Below are 25048 nucleotides of genomic sequence, written 5' to 3' on the forward strand. Positions count from 1 at the left end.
TGGCTTGTTAGTGAATCCTTTTTTACTTTTTAGAATTTCATTACTAATAATAGCTACAAAATAATAGCTAGCCAATGCTGCTAACTACTGATAAGCGTTAGGGCTAGGCTAACTCTAGCTAACACTGCTAACTACTGATAAGAGAGTTAGACTTAGGCTAACTAGCTAACGTTGCTAATTACTGACAAGAGAATTAGGGTTAGGCTAACTCTATCCAATGCAGCTAACTACTGATCAGACTTAGACTAACTCTAGCCAACCCTAACCCTAACCCTAACTCTTCCTGGTTTGTGCTACAGTTCATTTCTCTGATCATGGCGGAGATCGCAGTAGGACTTTCCCTACCGTATTAAGGTCAACAAGGTCAATAATTATTTTAGTTTAATTGCCTAGGCTTAGTATGTAGTTCCTGTCAAGTTGTGTGTGTGTGTGTGTGTGTGTGTGTGTGTGTGTGTGTGTGTGTGTGTGTGTGTGTGTGTGTGTGTGTGCGTACCGTGATGTGAGTTGTTTCCTGCAGGGTTAATGTGTGTGTATGTGTGTGTGTGTCTACTGTGATGTGAGCTGTTTGCTGCAGGGTTAATGTGTGTGTGTGTGTGTGTGTGTGTGTGTGTGTGTGTGTGTGTGTGTGTGTGTCTACCGTGATATGAGCTGTTTCCTGCAGGGGACCGTGTTTCTCATGCATGTGCCACTCAGTGGGTCCACGTCCTCCACAATGACAAACGGTGCTTCCTCCAGAGTGACGATGGACAGGTGGTCGTCCTGGCGACTCTCTGCTCCAGAGTACAGCTCAAAGCGTGGCCACACATGGTACTTCATCGACAGAGAACCGTTCTCCCACTTCCCTACCTACACACACACACACACACACACACACACACACACACAGAGACTGAGGCTAAAATCCCAGGTGCAGCATTTTCAAGTTCAGTTCTTTTATTAATTGTTGTTAGAGATATTGGAGCTTTTGTGCTACACCAAATACAGCTTTGTTAAAAGAGAGGGGAGACAGAGAGAAGACAAGCAAGGGAGATACAGAGAGTGAGAAAGAGAGAGACTGACTCTGTCCCACTGTCTTTCTTTGTCCAACAGAATAATGACGAGTTTGGGGTGCATCTGGTATCCATCCTCACTGAATGACAGGTTACGGCCCTCAAAAGTCACATTCATTAGATACCTGAGGAAAACAACAGGGTTATAAAACACAAACAGACACACACACACACACACACACTCACTCACAAACACAAGTATACACTTACATGTATTTACCACAGACTCATAACCACATCTCTTGGTTATAATTGTGTGTGTGTGTGTGTGTGTGTGTGTGTGTGTGTGTGTGTGTGTGTGTGTGTGTGTTTGTATATAGTAAACTGATTTTTTTTTTTTGCTCACTTCCATTCTTTGTTAATATTGTTTCCTTAGCAATTTTGTGCCTGAAAATGTATTTGTGTGCAAGAACAACAGTCATCGAAATAGGCTATTGCATACTGCATTCTGTATACTACACTCACTATATACTGTATACTACACTCACTATATACTGTATATTGCACTCAGTATATACTGTATATGACGCTCAGTATATACTGGATACTGCACTCTGTATATACTGTATACTGCACTCAGTATATACTGTATACTGGATACTGCACTCAGTATATACTGTATACAACACTCAGTATATACTGGATACTGGATACTGCATTCAGTATATACTGTATACTACACTGAGTATATACTGTATACTGGATACTGCACTCAGTATATACTGTATACAACACTCAGTATATACTGTATACTGGATGCTGCATTCAGTATATACTGTATACTACACTCAGTATATAATGTATACTGTGTACTGTACTCAGTATATACTGTATACTGCACTTAGTATATACTGTATACTACACTCAGTATATATTGTATACTGTATACTACACTCAGTATATACTGGATACTGCACTCTGTATATACTGTATACTGCACTCATTATATACTCTATACTACATTCAGTATATACTGTATACTGCACTGAGTATATATTGTATACTGCACTCAGCATATACTGTACACTACACTCAGTATATACTGTATACTGCACATAGTATATACTGTATACTACACTCAGCATATACTGTATACTACACTCAGTATATACTGTATACTGCACTCTGTATATACTGTATACTGCACTCATTATATACTCTATACTACATTCAGTATATACTGTATACTGCACTCAGCATATACTGTACACTACACTCAGTATATACTGTATACTGTACTCAGTATATACTGTATACTGTATAATGCACTCAGCATATACTGTATACTACACTCAGTATATACTGTATATTGGATACTGCATTCAGTATATACTGTATACTACACTGAGTATATACTGTATACTGGATACTGCACTCAGTATATACTGTATACAACACTCAGTATATACTGTATACTGGATACTGCATTCAGTATATACTGTATACTACACTGAGTATATACTGTATACTGTGTACTGTACTCAGTATATACTGTATACTGTATACTGCACTTAGTATATACTGTATACTACACTCAGTATATATTGTATACTGTATACTACACTCAGTATATACTGGATACTGCACTCTGTATATACTGTATACTGCACTCATTATATACTCTATACTACATTCAGTATATAATGTACACTACACTCAGTATATACTGTATACTGTACTCAGTATATACTGTATACTGTATAATGCACTCAGCATATACTGTATACTATACTCAGTCTATTACTATGAGGTGACATGACTGTATAAACATTCTGCCCACTTGTTATTTACAGTCTATAAAGTTTATGTACCTCTCTCCAGTCCTCCCTAATGTACAGGGATATCCAACAGGTTACATTCATTAAAACACTATTTAGCCACCGTGTGGTTTACAAGTCTTGAAGGATGAAATCAGGCATTATCAAGGCAAGCAAACTAGACATCTGAAAATGAAGGAATCCTTTTTCTGTTGCAGAAATGCAAAATATTCATTCAAGTGGCCCACTGGTGACATTAGCAAAATAACAGTTAGTATGGAGTGGAGTGAAAGTATTATCAAGTACTAAATAGTTTATTAAATTCAATTATAATAAGTTTATATAATAACTAATTTTAGAATTAGTTATTAAAATAAGCTCTACCAGCAGTTTATCTGTGATAGCAATTAACCTGTGTGTGTGTATCTGGCTGTGTGTGTGTGTGTGTGTCTGGCTGTGTGTGTGTGTGTCTGGCATTTCTTAGCCCTTCTGTGACATTAGACAGACACAGAGACCAATAGGCATATGTAAAGTGTTGCCATGGCAACTACAACCACTGCTAGTTCAAAGCCAGACTGTTATGTTGCTATGGGAACCACAATTTTACAATATTACAGAGAAGGACAGAGATGAGGAGAATAAACACTACACACTCCTCATCAACACTACCACATACTCAACACACAATGGACAACACTACACACGCAACACTACACACTCCTCATCAACAATACCACATACTCAACACACAATGGACAACACTACACACTCCTCATCAACAATACCACATACTCAACACACAATGGACAACACTACACACTCAACACTACACACTCCTCATCAACACTACCACATACTCAACATACAATGGACAACACTACACACTCAACACTACACACTCCTCATCAACAATACCACATACTCAACACACAATGGACAACACTACACACTCAACACTACACACTCCTCATCAACACTACCACATACTCAACACACAATGGACAACACTACACACTCAACACTACACACTCCTCATCAACACTACCACATACTCAACACACAATGGACAACACTACACACTCAACACTACACACTCCTCATCAACACTACCACATACTCAACACACAATGGACAACACTTCACACTCAACACTACACACTCCTCATCAACACTACCACATACTCAACACACAATGGACAACACTTCACACTCAACACTACTCTCAAGCTGTTTCTTCATCTCCCTCTCTCCCTCCCTCTCTCTCTCTACTTCTGTCTCTCTCTGTGCCTCCCTCCTTCTCTCCCTCTCTCTCTCCATTCTCTCCTATTCTCTGTCTCTCACTGAATAAATTGAGACTGATTCCTCACTACTCAGAAAGTCGTCTCCACACACACGCACACACGTACATGTACACACACATGAACATACATGCACAAAAATATACATGCACACAAAATGTTACATTTGTAAACACACTTTGGGTGCTGAATTATATATAAGACTTGTGAAATATTAAGTAAAGAACTTTTCTAAATTAGCCAAAGAATAAATTAATAAAGAGCTAGTGCTCAGTAGCCTCTGCTAATCACCTGAACACACAAATGAATAAGATCATTATGCATTCACTAACACACCCTGTGTGTGTGTGTGTGTGTGTGTGTGTGTGTGTGTGTGTGTGTGTGTGTGTTCATACGTATGTATATGTGTGTATGTATTTATGGGCAATTGCATATGTGAGTGTATGTATGTCCGAAGCACTTGATTAGGGTTGTGTGTGTGTGTGTGTGTGTGTGTTTACCACAGAACTTCATTAGGGTTGTGTGTGTGTGTGTGTGTTTACTGCAGCCCTTCATTAGGGTTTGTGTGTGTGTGTGTGTGTGTGTGTGTGTGTGTGTGTGTGTGTGTTTACTGCAGCCCTTCATTAGGGTTTGTGTGTATGTGTGTGTTTACCGCAGCATTTCATTAGGGTTTTGTGTGTGTGTGTGTGTGTGTGTGTGTGTGTGTGTGTGTGTGTGTATTTACCGCAGCACTTCATTAGGGTTGTGTGTGTGTGTGTGTGTGTGTTTACCGCAGCACTTCATTAGGGTTGTGTGTGTGTGTGTGTGTGTTTACCGCAGCACTTCATTAGGGTTGTGTGTGTGTGTGTGTGTTTACCGCAGCACTTCATTAGGGTTGTGTGTGTGTGTGTGTGTGTTTACCGCAGCACTTCATTAGGGTTGCCTGTTATTGGGGTTTTCTTTTCCGGAGCACCATGACACTCAGACTTCAGCAAGGTGTGAGGTCCTCGATCCATCATCATCGTGGACGTTGCCATGGCGATCACAGCCACGCCATCACGCACCCGAGCCTCCAGCCCATAATCCCACTCATCATATGACACACTAATCATACCTGAGATAGAGAGACAAGAAGAAGGAGGAGTCCAAACAAGACACATTCCACTCCTGCTGAGTCTAGTCATGTTCCACTCCTGATCCAGTGAGCCACGCTAACCCTGATCCAGTGATCCACGCTAACCCTGATCCAGTGATCTACGCTAACCCTGATCCAGTGAGCTACACTAACCCTGATCCAGTGAGCCACACTAATTCTGATCCAGTGATCCACACTAACCCTGATCCAGTGATCTATGCTAACCCTGATCCAGTGAGCTACACTAACCCTGATCCAGTGAGCCACGCTAACCCTGATCCAGTGAGCCACACTAACCCTGATCCAGTGATCCATGTTTACCCTGATCCAATGAGCCACACTAACCCTGATCCAGTGAGCCACATTAACCCTGATCCAGTGATCCACGTTTACCCTGTTCCAGTGAGCCACACTAACCCTGATCCAGTGAACCACACTAACCCTGATCCAGTGATCTGTTTACCTTGATCCAGTGATCCACGCTAACCCTGATCCAGTGAGCCACGTTAACCCTGATCCAGTGATCCATGTTTACCCTGATCCAGTGAGCCACACTAACCCTGATCCAGTGATCTATGCCAACCCTGATCCAGTGATCCATGCTAACCCTGATCCAGTGATCTACGTTAACCCTGATCTAGTGATCCACGCTAACCCTGATCCAATGTTTATATGCAAAAAAAAATGACTGGCAAAAATTAAGGAAAACAGCAAACATTAAACATTTAGCAGTGACAATTTAGCACTTTAATGTAATTCAGTGTCTGGATGAAAACATGGCCTCAGTTAATTTGACATCAACACGTGAGTGATGTCTCCACTGGGATCACCTGTGGGAAACTCTGGAGGTATGTAATCTGCATCCCCTGCTACCAGAGATGGTACGATCCAGGTATATCCATAGCCGGTGAGGCCAACTGAATGAGCCACCTCAAAGATGATGTTGGCCTCCTCTTTGGTGGAGTAGAGCAGGATAACTGGGCTTTGCAGCTTCTTGAGCTGGTTCTGGATCTTGGAGTCCCCGTCATCCACAGACATGTCCAACAGCAGCACCTCCTCTAGCTCCCAGCCCACAAAGCTGTTCTCAATCGTACTGCGGATCTGTAGTCCACAGCACAGCAGACAGAACAGGAGTGAATGGGAGAAAAACTACATTTCCCATGGGATCTTTGCTGCAGAAAATACTTCACACCCTGCTACTGACTGCTTCATTACTTAAAGTTTGTTTTATTTATTTAATAGTTTTAATAGCTATTTTAAATCTAAACTTTATCTAAAGATAAAGGGTCTTCCCAAGCCAGTGGGGACAATGAACTACCACAGCTTTGCCTCAAGAAACCTGCAGTGACACGTGTTATTGAGACATATTCAGCACAGGAAACAACAGCTAAACCAAACCCACACAACAATGCACTGTTTTAATTTAAAAAGCACTGCTGTCTTAATTCTGAATTTTGCCTTAATTAGGCCAAAACAATGAGCATTTCACAGCTAAATCATTAGTAAATGTTTTTAGTATTGTATTCGAGATGGAATTTTCAAAGTTGTCCATGCCTCATTTTTTTACTCAAGCCCCCTGCGCCCCCCAACCCCTGTTTTTGGGTCCATTACCTTGGTGATGAAGTCCTGGTAGCCAGGATAGTAGGTGGTGACAATGGAGAAGATATACCAGTCATATTCCTCCATAATGTTCAACATCACTGTAGCCTGTTGCTCGATCGAAGGACCAAACTGAAAAAACATGGAATTATCATCCTACAGACAGAAAGAGAGAGAGAGAGAGAGAGAGAGAGAGAGAGGGGGGGGGGGGGAGAGAAGAAGACAAATTTAATCACAATAATTCCACACAGCTCTAATACAGTGAAGGAGCGACGTGGAGAGTATTTCAAACTGATCCAGGATAAGTAAGAGGTGAACTAACGTACTAATGGGAGAGTATAGTGATAATGACCTCTGAGACTATAGTTTCAGACACACTAAGGTGTGTGTGTGTGTGTGTGTGTGTGTGAGAGAGAGAGAGAGAGAGAGAGAGAGAGAGAGAGAGAGAGAGAGAGAGAGAGAGAGTTGGGCTCTCAGCACCTGTGAGACTAGTACAGGCCTGTTACCTTGTTTCTCCATTAAGAGGAAGATGTCACACCTTAAGAGGCTGCACTACATTTCCTGCACACATACTCTCTTTCTCCCTCCTTCTCCCTCACTCTCTCTCTCTCTCTCTCTCTCTCTCTCCCCCTCTCTCTCTGTGCATGGTTTTATTTATGGGCTATGAAAGCCTTTTCTATGCCACAATTTTGATCCACTGTACATATCTTTCAACTCTCCACTTTATTGTGTGTGTGTGTGTGTGTGTGTGTGTGTGTGTGTGTGTGTGTGTGTGCTGGGGCGATTGAGTTAATATTCTGTCACAAATCTGTGACCTCACTTTCAGTGCATCACAATTCATTCTGGAGTATTACGCCCCTCTACCCCTCTCTCCTTCTCTCCCTCCCTCCACCCTTCTCTCCTTCTCTCCCTCGCTCCACCCCTCTCTCCTTCTCTCCCTCCACCCCTCTCCTTCTCTCCCTCGCTCCACCCCTCTCTCCTTCTCTTCCTCCCTCCACCCCTCCATCTACCCCTCCCTCTCTCTCCATGTCCCATTTATTCCAGTAGAATGGCTGCCAGGGCACAGATGTAATTGAATTCTGCTCTGGCTGCCTTTATAACAGCAGTGTTATGGACTGCCCTGTCAGTGTAGAACACAGTAGAACCAGAACAGGGAGGGGTGGGATAGAACCAGGAGGGTGTAGGGTTAGAACAGGGAGGGGTGGAGAAGAACCAGGAGGGGTAGGGTTAGAACAGGGAGGGGTGGAGAAGAACCAGGAGGGTGTAGGGTTAGAACAGGGAGGGGTGGGGTTAGAACCAGGAGGGTGTAGGGTTAGAACAGGGAGGGGTGGGGTTAGAACCAGGAGGGTGTAGGGTAAGAACAGGCAGGGGTGGGGTTAGAACAGGGAGGGGTGGGGTTAGAACCAGGAGGATGTAGGGTTAGAACAGGGAGGGGTGGGGTTAGAACCAGGAGGGTGTAGGGTAAGAACAGGGAGGGGTGGGGTAAGAACCAGGAGGGTGTATGGTTAGAACAGGGAGGGGTGGGGTTAGAACCAGGAGGGTGTAGGGTTAGAACAGGGAGGGGTAGAGAAGAACCAGGAGGGTGTAGGGTTAGAACAGGGAGGGCTGGGGTTAGAACAAGGAGGGTGTAGGATAAGAACAGGCAGGGGTGGGGTTAGAACAGGTAGGAGTGGGTTAGAACAGGGAGTGTGTAGAGTAAGAACAGGTGTGGTTAAAACAGAGAGGGGGTGGGGTTAGAACAGAGAGAAGTAAAACAGCTTTTGCAGAGAGACATGTGTCACTCAGCATCCAGCCAAGCTGTAAGTGTTCAGAACATACAGCAGATAACTGGGTACAGTCTCAAGCAGAAGTGTAAACTAGCTACATTCCAACTTCACCGAGCAATCTTACGAAGAAAAGAGCTTCAGTCAGCATTCATACTGACTAAGAGACCAGCTCCATTCAGGATAAAACACACACAAAAAGACACAAACCGAATGAACTACAGAAAACAGGTCCAACTAACAAAGCAAAACACACAGAAGAAAACAGAGATGTGACTTCATAGCAGAGAGCTCTGGCAGTAGGGACATGAAAACACTGACAAATGAACCAGAACAAGAAACACCTGAGAGGATAAAAAAGGACAGAGAACAACAACAGGATGGGGAGGAAGGTAGGGAGCCATGACACATCCCAACTAAAAGAGAGACCAAGATACACTGGAAATTATTGTTCCTTATAACATTTCACTGGTAATTGAGGTATTCATATTTCAACACTAACAATTCAACAACACACCATTACACTACACAACAATATAACATTACACTACACAACAATACACCATTACACTACAAAACAATACACCATTACACTTCACAACAATAAAACATTATACTACACAACAATACACCATTACAATACACAACAACACACCATTAAATTACACAATACACCATTAACAATACACCATTACACTACACAACAAAATACCATTACACTACCCCACAACACACCATTACCCTACACAACATTATACCATTACACTACACAACAATATACCATTATACTACACAACAATAACATTACACTACACAACAATATACCGCTATACTACACAACAATATAACATTACACTACACAATGATATAACATTACACTACACAACAATATACTATTACACTACACAACAATACATTGTAACACTACACAACAATATACCATTATACTACACAGTATACCATTACACTACACAACAATATATTATAGTACACGATAATATAACAATACACTACACAACAATACACTGTTACACTACACAATATACAGTAACACTACACAACAATATACCAATATACTACACAACAATATAACATTATACTACACAACAATATAACATTACACTACACAATGATATAACATTACACTACACAACAATATACTATTACACTACAAAAGAATACACTGTAACACTACATAACAATATACCATTATGCTACACAGTATACCATTACACTACACAACAATATAACATTATACTTCACAATAATATTACACTACACAACAATACACCGTTAAACTACACAATACATTGTAACACTACACAACAATATAACGTAACACTACACAATATACCGCTACACTACACAATATATCATTACACTACACAATACAAAAATATTCTGTAACACTACACAACAATTACCTGAAGCTTTTATACAAAGTGATTTACAATTATGACTGAGTACAACTTGAGTAATTGAGGGACAAGGGTCTTGCTCAGGGACCTAACAGTGGCCACTTGGTGGTGGGACTCAAGCCAGCAACCTTACAATTACAAGTCAAGTACCTTAACCACTGAGCCACCACACTACTTGACAATATAGCATTATACTACACAACAATACACTACACAAAAATATACCATTACACTAAACAACAATATACCATTATACTAAACAACAATATACCATTACACTACACAACAATATAACATTATACTACACAACAATATACCATTACACTACACAACAATATAACATTATAGTACACAACAATAAAACATTATACTACACAACAATATAACATTATACTACACAATAATATAGCATTACACTACACAACAATATACCATTACACTACACAACAATATAACATTATACTACACAATAATATAGCATTACACTACACAACAATATAACATTATACTACACAATAATATAGCATTACACTACACAACAATATAACATTATACTACACAATAATATAGCATTACACTACACAACAATATAACATTATACTACACAACAATATACCATTACACTACACAATATAACATTATACTACACAACAATAAAACATTATACTACACAACAATATAACATTATACTACACAATAATATAGCATTACACTACACAACAATATACCATTACACTACACAACAATATAACATTATACTACACAATAATATAGCATTACACTACACAACAATATAACATTATACTACACAATAATATAGCATTACACTACACAACAATATACCATTACACTACACAACAATATAACATTATAATATAACCACAACAACAATACTCCTATTAACATTATTATTAATAATAATATCAACAACAATAATAATATAAGGCTCTCTGTCTCTCTTCAACTACACACTCAGTTTAATTTCACATTACACACATGCTCTCATCGCATTAACACATACTAATCACACACTTAAACGCTCTTGTGCACACTAATCACACAACCAGTCTTTCACACACCAGTTACATGCACTATAATTCTTTTACACGAGTCATATGGAACACTCTTAGACACACATTATATGATCACTCTCCTTTACATATGTTACACAATCACTCTCTTTTCCCACCCACATACACACACACACACACACACACACACACACACTCACACACACACACTCAGATATGATATTAATGTACTGTTACTACATCATACACAAGTATAACTATACTGAGGTTAGGTAATAGAGCTGAAAACTCAAATACACACACACACTTCCGTTCTCTCACTGTGGCAACACGTTGACACACCAGCTGTGCTACTCCTACTAGCTTCTGGCATCAGTGTCTCTCTCCTTTGTCTCTTTCTCTCTCTCTCTCTAAAACACACACACACACACAATTAACTGTGTTTACACACCTACACACACACACACACGCCTTTCTTACATGCACATATTCGGGCTGGACGGTGTGACCTTCAAAGTGTAGGGCTCTGATAAAGAAGTGCAAACATTATTAACCTCAGTTTTCATCTTTCTCCACTTCTGTCCTTCTCTCCTCTCACCTTTATGGCTTTGATCTTTGCTCTATTTCTCCAAACTCATTCTTTCTCCCTCTCTTTGCCTCTATCGCTCTCTCTGTATGCCTCCCTCTCCAACCCTCTCTCTCCCTCTATCCTTCACTCTCTGTCTCTCCAACCCTCTCTCTCCCTCTATCCTTCACTCTCTGTCTCTCCAACCCTCTCTCTCCCTCTATCCTTCACTCTCTGTCTCTCCAGCCCTCTCTCTCCCTCTATCCTTCACTCTCTGTCTCTCCAACCCTCTCTCTCCCTCTATCCTTCACTCTCTGTCTCTCCAACCCTCTCTCTCCCTTTATCCTTCACTCTCTGTCTCTCCAACCCTCTCTCTCCCTTTATCCTTCACTCTCTCTCAAACCCTCCATCCTTCACTCTCTCTCTCCAACCCTCTCTTCTCTTCCTCATATAACCATTCTCTGCCCCATCTCTCTACCTCTGAGCAGAATTCTTAATTAAAAGAAATCAATTTCCAGCCATCCTAGAAATATCTGTTATGCACAGTGACACACACACACACACACACACACACACACACACACACACACACACACACCTACTGGGTTAGTGCACAGCAGTCTTACACTAACTCACTGTGACAGAGCATGCCCACAACCTGACATACTGCAATGACAATATACTCACACACACACACACACACACACACACACACACACACACATTGGGATGAGGGGGTCTGGTGTCTGTGCTGTTAACACATACCATCTCTGTCTTTAACGCATACTGTTACGTTACATATACGTAAAACCAGAAAGATAAAATAAAGGGCAAACAAATCCAAAGGGTTTGGCAAAAATTCAAAAAGAACAACAGGATCAAATCAAAAGAGATAGTGAGGAAAACACCACTTAGTACATGGATGAGACATACTGGCAGCACTTCACAAGGACAATTAAACAAAGATATGCAGTGATAATAAACATATATATACACTAATAGTAGCAGTGGAAGTAATAATAGCAATAGTAGTAGTGGTAGTTGTGTTAGTATTAGTAGTAATAGTAGTGTTAGTATTAGTAGTAATAATAGTAGTGTTAGTATTAGTAGTAATAGTAGTGTTAGTATTGGTAGTAGTAATAGTAGTGTTAGTATTAGTAGTAATAGTAGTGTTAGTATTAGTAGTAGTAATAGAAGTGTTAGTATTAGTAGTAGTAATAATAGTGTTAGTATTAGTAGTAATAGTAGTAGTAGTAATAGTAGTGTTAGTAGTAGTAGTAATAGTAGTGTTAGTATTAGTAGTGTTAGTATTAGTAGTAATAATAGTGGTATTAGTAGTAATAGTAGTAGTGATAATAGTAGTGTTAGTATTAGTAGTAATAGTAGTGTTAGTATTAGTAGTAGTAATAGAAGTGTATTAGTAGTAGTAGTAATAGTGTTAGTATTAGTAGTAATAGTAGTAGCAGTAATAGTAGTGTTAGTATTAGTAGTAATAATAGTAGCAGTAATAGTAGCGTTAGTATTAGTAGTAGTAAAAGTAGTGTTAGTATTAGTAGTAATACTAGTAGTAATAGTAGTGTTAGTATTAGTAGTAGTAATAGTAGTGTTAGTATTAGTAGAAATAGTAGTAGTAGTAATAGTAGTGTTAATATTAGTAGAAATAGTAGTAGTAGTAATAGTAGTGTTAGTATTAGTAGTAAAATTTGTGTTAGTAATAGTAGTAATAGTAGTGTTAGTAGAAGTAGAAGTAGCAGTGCCATTAATGAAACATTTGGTAGAGAGAGGGAGAGAGAAGGAGAGAGAGAGGGTGTAACAGAAAGACTGCAGAGAGGGGAGACATTGTTTTGTTTGTGCTTGTGGCTGTCAACCTCCTACACTCTCCTTCAGGCTGATAAGATGGAGAGTGGGGGTTATAGGACAAAGAGAGGAGAGGAGAGAGGGAAGAGAGAAGGATAAACAGAGAGAGAAGAGGAGGGATAAAGAGAAACTAATATGCATGCAGACCTGCTAGAGTTAGAGACCTACTAGGGTTAGAGACCTGTTGGGTTTAGAGACCTGCTAGGGTTACAGACCTGCTATGCTTATAGACCTACTAGGGTTAGAGACCTACTAGGTTTAGGGACCTACTAAGTTTAGGGACCTAACATCTGCTCTCCACTAGACAGCAATCTTCATTACAAATGGTCTAAAACAATTTTTCACTACAGACATCAAGCACCAATACCATCTGGACATTTGTGTACAAATGTGTCAGATTTAGGACAGTACTAGTTGTCCTCAGCAGAATATTTGAACCCCAGTCTGAAGGTGGACAACAGTACTGCCATAGTGACATTAGTGCATCTGTAGTCTCAGGGCTCAGTGCTGCTTCCAGAGTGGTATTAATGCTTCTGTAATAATAATATTACTGAGCTGAACAATGATAGAGCAGTCTTTTAAGTTTTATTTTACGACTACATTTCATAAAACACTCTTTCTTTTTCAAATCCTCTGCGCTCTTGACTCTCAACACCTTTTTTCTGGGTCAGCTTTTTCCTGACTGCATATCTGACGAACGCACTCAACTAGTTTTAAATCTAATTAATGACAGTGAAACTCCGCTAAGTACCAGTTCCATGTGGCAACATACCACAGAACAACTGTACAAGCCTACACAACTAAACACAAGCCACACAACACATGTACAACCCTACACAACTCAACACAAACCACACAACAACCCTACACGACTCAACACAGCCACACAACACCTGTACAACCCAACACAACTCAACATAAACCACACAACACATATACAACCTTACAAAACTCAACACAAGACCTGTGCAACCCTACACAACTCAACTCTAACCACACAACACATATACAACCCTACACAACTCAACACAACACCTGTATATCCCTACACAAGTCAACACAAACCACACAACACATATACAACCCTACACAATTCAACACAACACCTGTACAATCCTACACAACTCAACACAAACCAAACGACATGTGCACAACCCTACACAACTCAACACAAAACCACACAACACCTGTACAACCCTACACAACTCAACACAACACCTGTACAACCCTACACAACTCAACACAAACCACTCAACACCTGTACAACCCTACAGAGCTCAACACAACACCTGTACAACCCTACACAACTCAACACAAACCACACAAAACCTGTACAACCCTACACAACTCAACACAAACCACACGACATGTGGACAACCCTACACAACTCAACACAACATCTGTACAACCCTACACAGCTCAACACAACACCTGTACAACCCTACACAACTCAACACAACACCTGTACAACCCTACACAACTCAACACAAACCATACAACACCTGCACAACCCTACACAGCTCAACACAACACCTGTACAACCCTACACAACTCAACACAACACTTGTACAACCCTACACAACTCAACACAAACCAAACGACATGTGCGCAACCCTACACAACTCAACATAAACCACACAACACATATACAACCTTACAAAACTCAACACAAGACCTGTGCAACCCTACACAACTCAACTCTAACCACACAACACATATACAACCCTACACAACTCAACACAACACCTGTATATCCCTACACAAGTCAACACAAACCACACAACACATATACAACCCTACACAATTCAACACAACACCTGTACAATCCTACACAACTCAACACAAACCAAACGACATGTGCACAACCCTACACAACTCAACACAAAACCACACAACACCTGTACAACCCTACACAACTCAACACAACACCTGTACAACCCTACACAACTCAACACAAACCACTCAACACCTGTACAACCCTACAGAGCTCAACACAACACCTGTACAACCCTACACAACTCAACACAAACCACACAAAACCTGTACAACCCTACACAACTCAACACAAACCACACGACATGTGGACAACCCTACACAACTCAACACAACATCTGTACAACCCTACACAGCTCAACACAACACCTGTACAACCCTACACAACTCAACACAACACCTGTACAACCCTACACAACTCAACACAAACCATACAACACCTGCACAACCCTACACAGCTCAACACAACACCTGTACAACCCTACACAACTCAACACAACACTTGTACAACCCTACACAACTCAACTCTAACCACACAACACATATACAACCCTACACAACTCAACACAACACCTGTATATCCCTACACAAGTCAACACAAACCACACAACACATATACAACCCTACACAATTCAACACAACACCTGTACAATCCTACACAACTCAACACAAACCAAACGACATGTGCGCAACCCTACACAACTCAACATAAACCACACAACACATATACAACCTTACAAAACTCAACACAAGACCTGTGCAACCCTACACAACTCAACTCTAACCACACAACACATATACAACCCTACACAACTCAACACAACACCTGTACAACCCTACACAACTCAACACAAACCACTCAACACCTGTACAACCCTACAGAGCTCAACACAACACCTGTACAACCCTACACAACTCAACACAAACCACACAAAACCTGTACAACCCTACAGAGCTCAACACAACACCTGTACAACCCTACACAACTCAACACAAACCACACAAAACCTGTACAACCCTACACAACTCAACACAAACCACACGACATGTGGACAACCCTACACAACTCAACACAACATCTGTACAACCCTACACAGCTCAACACAACACCTGTACAACCCTACACAACTCAACACAACACCTGTACAACCCTACACAACTCAACACAAAACCACACAACACATATACAACCCTACACAACTCAACACAAACCACACAACACATATACAACCCTACACAACTCAACACAAACCACACAACACATATACAATGCTACACAACTCAACACAAACCACACAACACATATACAACCCTACATGACTCCACACCTGTACAAGCCAACACAACTAAACACAAACTGCACACCACGTGTACAACCCTACACAACTCAACAAAAAACCACACAACACCTGTACAACCCTACACAACTCAACACAAACCACACAACACCTGTACAACTCAACACAAACCACACAACACCTGTACAATCCTACACAGCCCAAAATAACATCTGTACAACCCTACACAACTCAACACAAACCACACAAAACCTGTACAACCCTACACAACTCAACACAACACCTGTACAACCCTACACAACTCAACACAAACCACACAAAACCTGTACAACCCTACACAACTCAACACAACACCTGTACAAGCCAACACAACTAAACACAAACCGCACACCACATGTACAACCCTACACAACTAAACACAAACCGCACACCATGTGTTCAACCCTACACAGCTCAACACAACACCTGTAGAACCCTACCCAACTCAACACAACACCTGTACAACCCTACACAACTAAACACAAACCACATGACATGTGCACAAGCCTACACAACACAACACAAAACCACACAACACCTGTACAACCCTACACAGCTCAACACAACACCTGTACAACCCTACACAACTCAACACAACACCTGTACAAGCCAACACAACTAAACACAAACCGCACACCACGTGTACAACCCTACACAACTCAACACAACACCAGTACAAGCCAACACAACTAAACACAAACCGCACACCACATGTACAACCCTACACAACTAAACACAAACTGCACACCACGTGTTCAACCCTACACAACTCAACACAAAACCACACAACACCTGTACAACCCTACACAGCTCAACACAACACCTGTACAACCCTACACAACTAGCACAACACCTGTACAACCCTACACAACTAAACACAAACCACACAACACACATACAACCTTACACAACTCAACACAACACCTGTACAACCCTACACAGCTCAACACAACACCTGTACAACCCTACACAACTCAACACAACACCTGTACAACCCTACACAACTCAACACAAAACCACACAACACATATACAACCCTACACAACTCAACACAAACCACACAACACATATACAACCCTACACAACTCAACACAAACCACACAACACATATACAATGCTACACAACTCAACACAAACCACACAACACATATACAACCCTACATGACTCCACACCTGTACAAGCCAACACAACTAAACACAAACTGCACACCACGTGTACAACCCTACACAACTCAACAAAAAACCACACAACACCTGTACAACCCTACACAACTCAACACAAACCACACAACACCTGTACAACTCAACACAAACCACACAACACCTGTACAATCCTACACAGCCCAAAATAACATCTGTACAACCCTACACAACTCAACACAAACCATACAACACCTGTACAACTCAACACAAACCACACAACACCTGTACAACCCTACACAGCCCAAAATAACATCTGTACAACCCTACACAACTCAACACAAACCACACAAAACCTGTACAACCCTACACAACTCAACACAACACCTGTACAACCCTACACAACTCAACACAAACCACACAAAACCTGTACAACCCTACACAACTCAACACAACACCTGTACAAGCCAACACAACTAAACACAAACCGCACACCACATGTACAACCCTACACAACTAAACACAAACCGCACACCATGTGTTCAACCCTACACAGCTCAACACAACACCTGTAGAACCCTACCCAACTCAACACAACACCTGTACAACCCTACACAACTAAACACAAACCACATGACATGTGCACAAGCCTACACAACACAACACAAAACCACACAACACCTGTACAACCCTACACAGCTCAACACAACACCTGTACAACCCTACACAACTCAACACAACACCTGTACAAGCCAACACAACTAAACACAAACCGCACACCACGTGTACAACAACTCAACACAACACCTGTAGAACCCTACACAACTCAACACAAAACCACACAACACCTGTACAGCACTACACAACTCAACACAAACCACACAATACATATACAACCCTACACAAGTCAACACAACACCTGTACAACCCTACACAACTCAACACAAACCACACAACACCTGTACAACCCTACACAACTCAACACAAACCACACAAACACCTGTACAACCCTACACCACTCAACACAACACCTGTACAACCCTACACAACTCAACACAAAACCACACACCACCTGTACAACCCTACACAACTCAACACAAACCACACAACACACATACAACCCTACACAACTAAACACAAACTGCACACCATGTGTTCAACCCTACACAACTCAACACAAAACCACACAACACCTGTACAACCCTACACAGCTCAACACAACACCTGTACAACCCTACACAACTCAACACAACACCTGTACAACCCTACACAACTCAACACAACACCTGTACAACCCTACACAACTAAACACAAACCACATGACATGTGCACAAGCCTACACAACACAACACAAAACCACACAACACCTGTACAACCCTACACAGCTCAACACAACACCTGTACAACCCTACACAACTCAACACAACACCTGTACAAGCCAACACAACTAAACACAAACCGCACACCACGTGTACAACCCTACACAACTCAACACAACACCTGTACAAGCCAACACAACTAAACACAAACCGCACACCACATGTACAACCCTACACAACTCAACACAAACCGCACACCATGTGTTCAACCCTACACAGCTCAACACAACACCTGTAGAACCCTACACAACTCAACACAAAACCACACAACACCTGTACAGCACTACACAACTCAACACAAACCACACAATACATATACAACCCTACACAAGTCAACACAACAGCTGTACAAGCCAACACATCTAAACACAAACCGCACAGCACGTGTACAACCCTACACAACTAAACACAAACTGCACACCACGTGTACAACCCTACACAACTAAACACAAACCACACAACACCTGTACAACCCTACACAGCTCAACACAACACCTGTACAACCCTACACAACTCAACACAGCACCTGTACAACCCTACACAAGTAAACACAAACGACACGACATGTGCACAAGCCTACACAACACAACACAAAATCACACAACACCTGTACAACCCTACACAACTCACCACAAACCACACAACATCTGTACAACCCTACACAACTCAACACAACACCTGTACAACCCTACACAACTCAACACAAACCACACAACACCTGTACAACCCTACACAACTCAACACAACACCTGTACAACCCTACACAACTCAACACAAACCACACAACAGCTATACAACCCTACACAACTCAACACAAACCACACAACACCTGTAAAACCCTACACAACTCAACACAACACCTGTACAAGCCAACACAACTAAACACAAACCGCACACCATGTATACAACCCTACACAACTCAACACAAAACCACACAACACCCGTACAACCGTAAACAACTCAACACAACACTTGTACAACCCTACACAACTCAAAACAACACCTGTACAAGGCAACACAACTAAACACAAACCACAAAACACCTGTACAAGCCAACATAACACAAACCATACAACACATATACAACCCTACACAACTCAACACAAACCACATAACACGTGTACAACCATACACAACTCAACACAACCCACACAACACCAACACATAACAGCACTTAATACACATACACACATAACCACTCCCTCACACACACATATAACCAACATCTAATACACACATAAGCAGTCCATTACACACACAAAACACACCTATAACCAGCGTTTGATACACATACACACACAACCAGCCCTCAACACACATGAATAACCAGCACCAACACACACACACAAACACAATCCCCCCCACCCACACACACACAAGCAGTACCCACACTCCCCCAACACACACACTTCTTTCTACATCTCTCTTACACTCCTGTTTGTCTCTTGTCATTGCTATGTTCTCTTGTTTGTCAATATCTCTGAGAGAGCCTTCTAGTTTAGAGAAACATGTTCTGTTACCATGGAAACAAGTTTTCTTTTGAAAGGTCTCACTAAAAATGCCATTGATACAAACCATACATACACCTGTACAAGCCAACACAACACAAACCACACAACACATATACAACCCTAAACAACTCAACACAACCACACAACACTTGTACAACCCTACACAACTCAACACAAACCACACAACACCTGTACAAGCCAACAGAACTAAACACAAACCACACAACACATATACAACCCTACCCAACTCAACACAAACCACACAATACCTGTACAATCCTGCACAACTCGACACAAACCACACAACACATATACAACCCTACACAACTCAACACAACACCTGTACAAGCCAACACAACTAAACACAAACCACAAAACACGTGTACAACCCTACACAACTCAACACAACACCTGTACAACCCTACACAACTCAACACAAACCACACAACACATATACAACCCTACACAACTCAACACAAACCACACAACACCTGTACAACTGCACAGCAAACAAACACCCTACACACTGTGCAGTTAGGGTTAATGTGTTGAGGCATTGGTAGTGTTAGGTAGGGTTAGGGTTAATGTGTTTGAGCAGGGTTAGAGTTAGGGTTAGGGTTAGCCTCCTGACCTCAGAGAGCTTTCCAGGGTGCTGAAATAACTAGTCTCTCACACATAAACACACACTTAACAGCACTTAATATACATTCACACACATAGCCAGCCCCTCACACACATATAACAGCACTTAATACACATACACACATAACCACTCCCTCACACACACATATAACCAACATCTAATACACACATAAGCAGTCCATCACACACACAAAACACACCTATAACCAGCGTTTGATACACATACACACACAACCAGCCCTCAACACACATGAATAACCAGCACCAACACACACACACAAACACAATCCCCCCCACCCACACACACACAAGCAGTACCCACACTCCCCCAACACACACACTTCTTTCTACATCTCCCTTACACTCCTGTTTGTCTCTTGTCATTGCTATGTTCTCTTGTTTGTCAATATCTCTGAGAGAGCCTTCTAGTTTAGAGAAACATGTTCTGTTACCATGGAAACAAGTTTTCTGTTGAAAGGTCTCACTAAAAATGCCATTGGTACAAACCATACATGCACATATGCACACACGCGCACACACACACACACACACACACGCATACGCACACTCACACACGCACGCGCACACTCACACACAAACACAAATGCATACACACTCACACAGACACACACGTGCGCGCATGCACACACAAATACATGCACACGCATACGCACTCTCACACACACACATGCGCACGCGCACACGCACACACACACGCACATGCACCCTCACATGCACACTCACACACATGCACACTCACACATACGCACACTCACACACACACACGCACACACACCCGCTCACACACATGCACACACACACACACACATGCATACATGCATGCATGCACACACACACGTACACACACATGCACACACATACACATTTACACAGGTATTTGGTAGGGTATTACCAGGGAGAGCTAACATTGACTCCAGTGATAGTCTAACATAACCCTTACATAATAGTCACACTGCAGGACAAAACTTTAAACATTTAGAGGAAAAATAAACACTTCTCTTACAGATTTCTAGAACACTATTTTTGTTCTGTCTCTTACATAATTACATACTTACATGCTTGTGAGGACCATGAAAAGTACCTTAAGCGCCTTATTCATAAAGAACTGCATCTTTATGAAGAACTTATATAGATGCCATGGTACATCTACCTCACTCACAATACTACCAGAGTGAGGATAATACTACCAGAGTTGTGATAATACTACCAGAGTGACGATAATACTACCAGAGTTGTGATAATACTACCAGAGTGACGATAATACTACCAGAGTTGTGATAATACTGCCAGAGTGACGATAATACTACCAGAGTTGTGGTAATACTATCAGAGTGATGATAATACTACCAGAGTTGTGATAATATTACCAGAGTGATGATAATACTACCAGAGTGTTATGAACCCCAGGAACAACCATTAGCCCTGCAGAGCCACGCCCACTCACACACACCCTCAATCTGACTCCCATTCCTCATTACCTACCCCTTTATAAGCTTCTCCTCCCCACATACCAGTCGTGAAGTATTGCTCCTATGTGGCGTACTGAGCATTTCCTCATCCTGTGTGCTTTCCTGGTTATTGACTCCTGCCTGCTTTCTAGACCTTGTCTCCTGCCTGACCCTCAGACACCTCCTGAACGCTACCCCGTGCATCGACCTCGGACCGACCCGACCACGCTTACCCATCTGACTGCACATAATAGTTTGGTTGCTAAAATAAAACCTCTGCAACTGGATCTTCTTCTACATGTATGCATTCGTTACACAGAGTGATTATAATACTACCAGAGTGATGATAATACTATTCTCATTTAGAAGGAACTGACTCCATTCTGATTCACTAGGTCATGGTTAATTCTGATATCAATAATATCAATTCTGTATCAATTCTGCCAGTTCAGCCAACAGGGTGCTCCAGAATAATAACTGAAACCATGGATTCAGCGATTAATACAAACCATCCAGGGAAATGACATCACGTGTGTGCTAGCATGGTTATATGTGTATGTGTTTCTGTGTGTGTGTGTTTGTGTGTGTATGTGTGTGTGTGGTGTGTGTGCATGTGTGTGTGTTGTGTGTGTGTTGTGTGTGTGTGTGTGTGTATGTATGTTTCTGTGTGTGTTGTGTGTGTGTTCTGTGTGTCTGTGTGTGTGTATGTTTCTGTGTGTGAGTTGTGCATGTGTGTGTGCATGTGTATGTATGTTTCTGTGTGTGTGTGTGTGTGTGTGTGTTGTGTGTGTGCGTGTGTGTTGCGTGTGTGTGTGTATGTTTCTGTGTATGTGTGTGTGTTGTGTGTGTGTATGTATATGTGTTTTTGTGTGTGTGTGTGTGTGTGTTGTTTGTGTATGTATGTTTCTGTGTGTGTATGTGTGTGTTGTGTATGTGTGTGTGTGTATGTGTGTGTGTTGTGTGTGTGTGTGTGTGTGTGTGTGTATGTATGTTTCTGTGTGTGTTGTGTGTGTGTTCTGTGTGTCTGTGTGTGTGTATGTTTCTGTGTGTGAGTTGTGCATGTGTGTGTGCATGTGTATGTATGTTTCTGTGTGTGTGTGTGTGTGTTGTGTGTGTGCGTGTGTGTTGCGTGTGTGTGTGTATGTTTCTGTGTGTGTGTGTGTGCTGTGTGTGTGTGTGTGTATATGTATGCTTCTGTGTGTGTGTGTGTGTGTTGTTTGTGTATGTATGTTTCTGTGTGTGTATGTGTGTGTTGTGTATGTGTGTGTGTATGTGTGTTGTGTGTGTGTGTGTGTGTGTGTGTGTGTGTGTGTGTGTGTGTGTGTGTGTGTGTGTGTGTGTGTGTAAGCATGATAGATTGTGCATCTTTGACTGCTGTCAGGTTGGCCTGGTGTTCATGGGTAATTGAGTGAGCACATCTTGTGTTCCTCACTCACACATTCCATCATTCACACATACTCGTTCACTCTCTCTCACTCTGTCTCTCTCTCTCACTCTTTCTTTCACTCATTCCCTCTACAAGATAGAGAACAGAAAGATGTGACAGGAGATGGGTGTCTTATCCAATCAAAGAGAGAGACAGACAGTACCCTCGTCTTCCACCCATACCCAGAGAGACAGGCAGTACCTCCCCTCCATCCTCCATAACCAGAAGAGTGAAATACAGAACACTGAGGTAGAGGGGATAGGTGTCAGCGGTATGGGGTCAGTGGTCAGGTGTCAGCGGTAGGGCTCAGGGGTAGGGCTCAGGGTCAGTAGGGGAGAACTGCTCGTGCCTTTTTTCAAAACCAACCAGAAAAAGGCCCACTTGATAGTGCCAGTCAATAGTGTTTACTCTCTAATCTCTACTCGGGAACAGAGCTGAGATTAGAGTTGAGAGGAGGAAAGGAGGAGAGAGGAGATGGGAGGAAAGAAGAGGGGAGGAGAGGAGAGGGGGAGGAGAGGAGAGAAATAAGAGCAAAGTTCTAGCATCTATTGGAGTTTGTAAAAGTTTTGATCTGAAGGTATGAATGAGGATGTGTGTGTGTGTGTGTGTGTGTGTGTGTGTGTGTGTGTGTGTGTGTGTGTGTGTGTGTGTGTGTGGTTGTTCTATAAATTTGTGTGTGGGGTGTGTGTGTGTGTGTTTGTGTGTGTTTGTTCTATAGATGTGTGTGTGTGTATGTGTGTGTGTGTGTGTGTGTGTGTGTGGTTGTTCTATAGATGTGTGTGTGTGTGTGGTTGTTCTATAGATGTGTGTGTGTGTGTGTGTGTGTGTGTTTGTGTGTGTTTGTTCTATAGATGTGTGTGTGTGTATGTGTGTGTGTGTGTGTGTGTGTGTGTGTGTGGTTGTTCTATAGATGTGTGTGT

General features: G+C 41.7%; 1 protein-coding gene across 4 annotated transcripts in view; it reads right to left on the reverse strand.

The window, feature by feature from the left end:
• Positions 1 to 25048, reverse strand: part of LOC113589370 (glutamate receptor ionotropic, NMDA 2B) — an 88433-nt gene that overhangs the window by 18736 nt on the left and 44649 nt on the right. For all 4 annotated transcript variants that reach the window (XM_035525235.1, XM_035525232.1, XM_035525233.1 and 1 more), the window contains 5 exons: positions 6830 to 6973; positions 6049 to 6319; positions 5005 to 5197; positions 1060 to 1174; positions 638 to 846 (listed from right to left, as the gene is read on the reverse strand). In XM_035525235.1, coding sequence (XP_035381128.1) covers positions 638 to 846; positions 1060 to 1174; positions 5005 to 5197; positions 6049 to 6319; positions 6830 to 6973 — 932 coding nt within the window. The remainder of the gene's footprint in view (positions 1 to 637; positions 847 to 1059; positions 1175 to 5004; positions 5198 to 6048; positions 6320 to 6829; positions 6974 to 25048) is intronic.

The sequence above is a fragment of the Electrophorus electricus genome, chromosome 4 (genome assembly GCF_013358815.1).
Source record: "Electrophorus electricus isolate fEleEle1 chromosome 4, fEleEle1.pri, whole genome shotgun sequence".
Lineage (NCBI taxonomy): Eukaryota > Metazoa > Chordata > Actinopteri > Gymnotiformes > Gymnotidae > Electrophorus > Electrophorus electricus.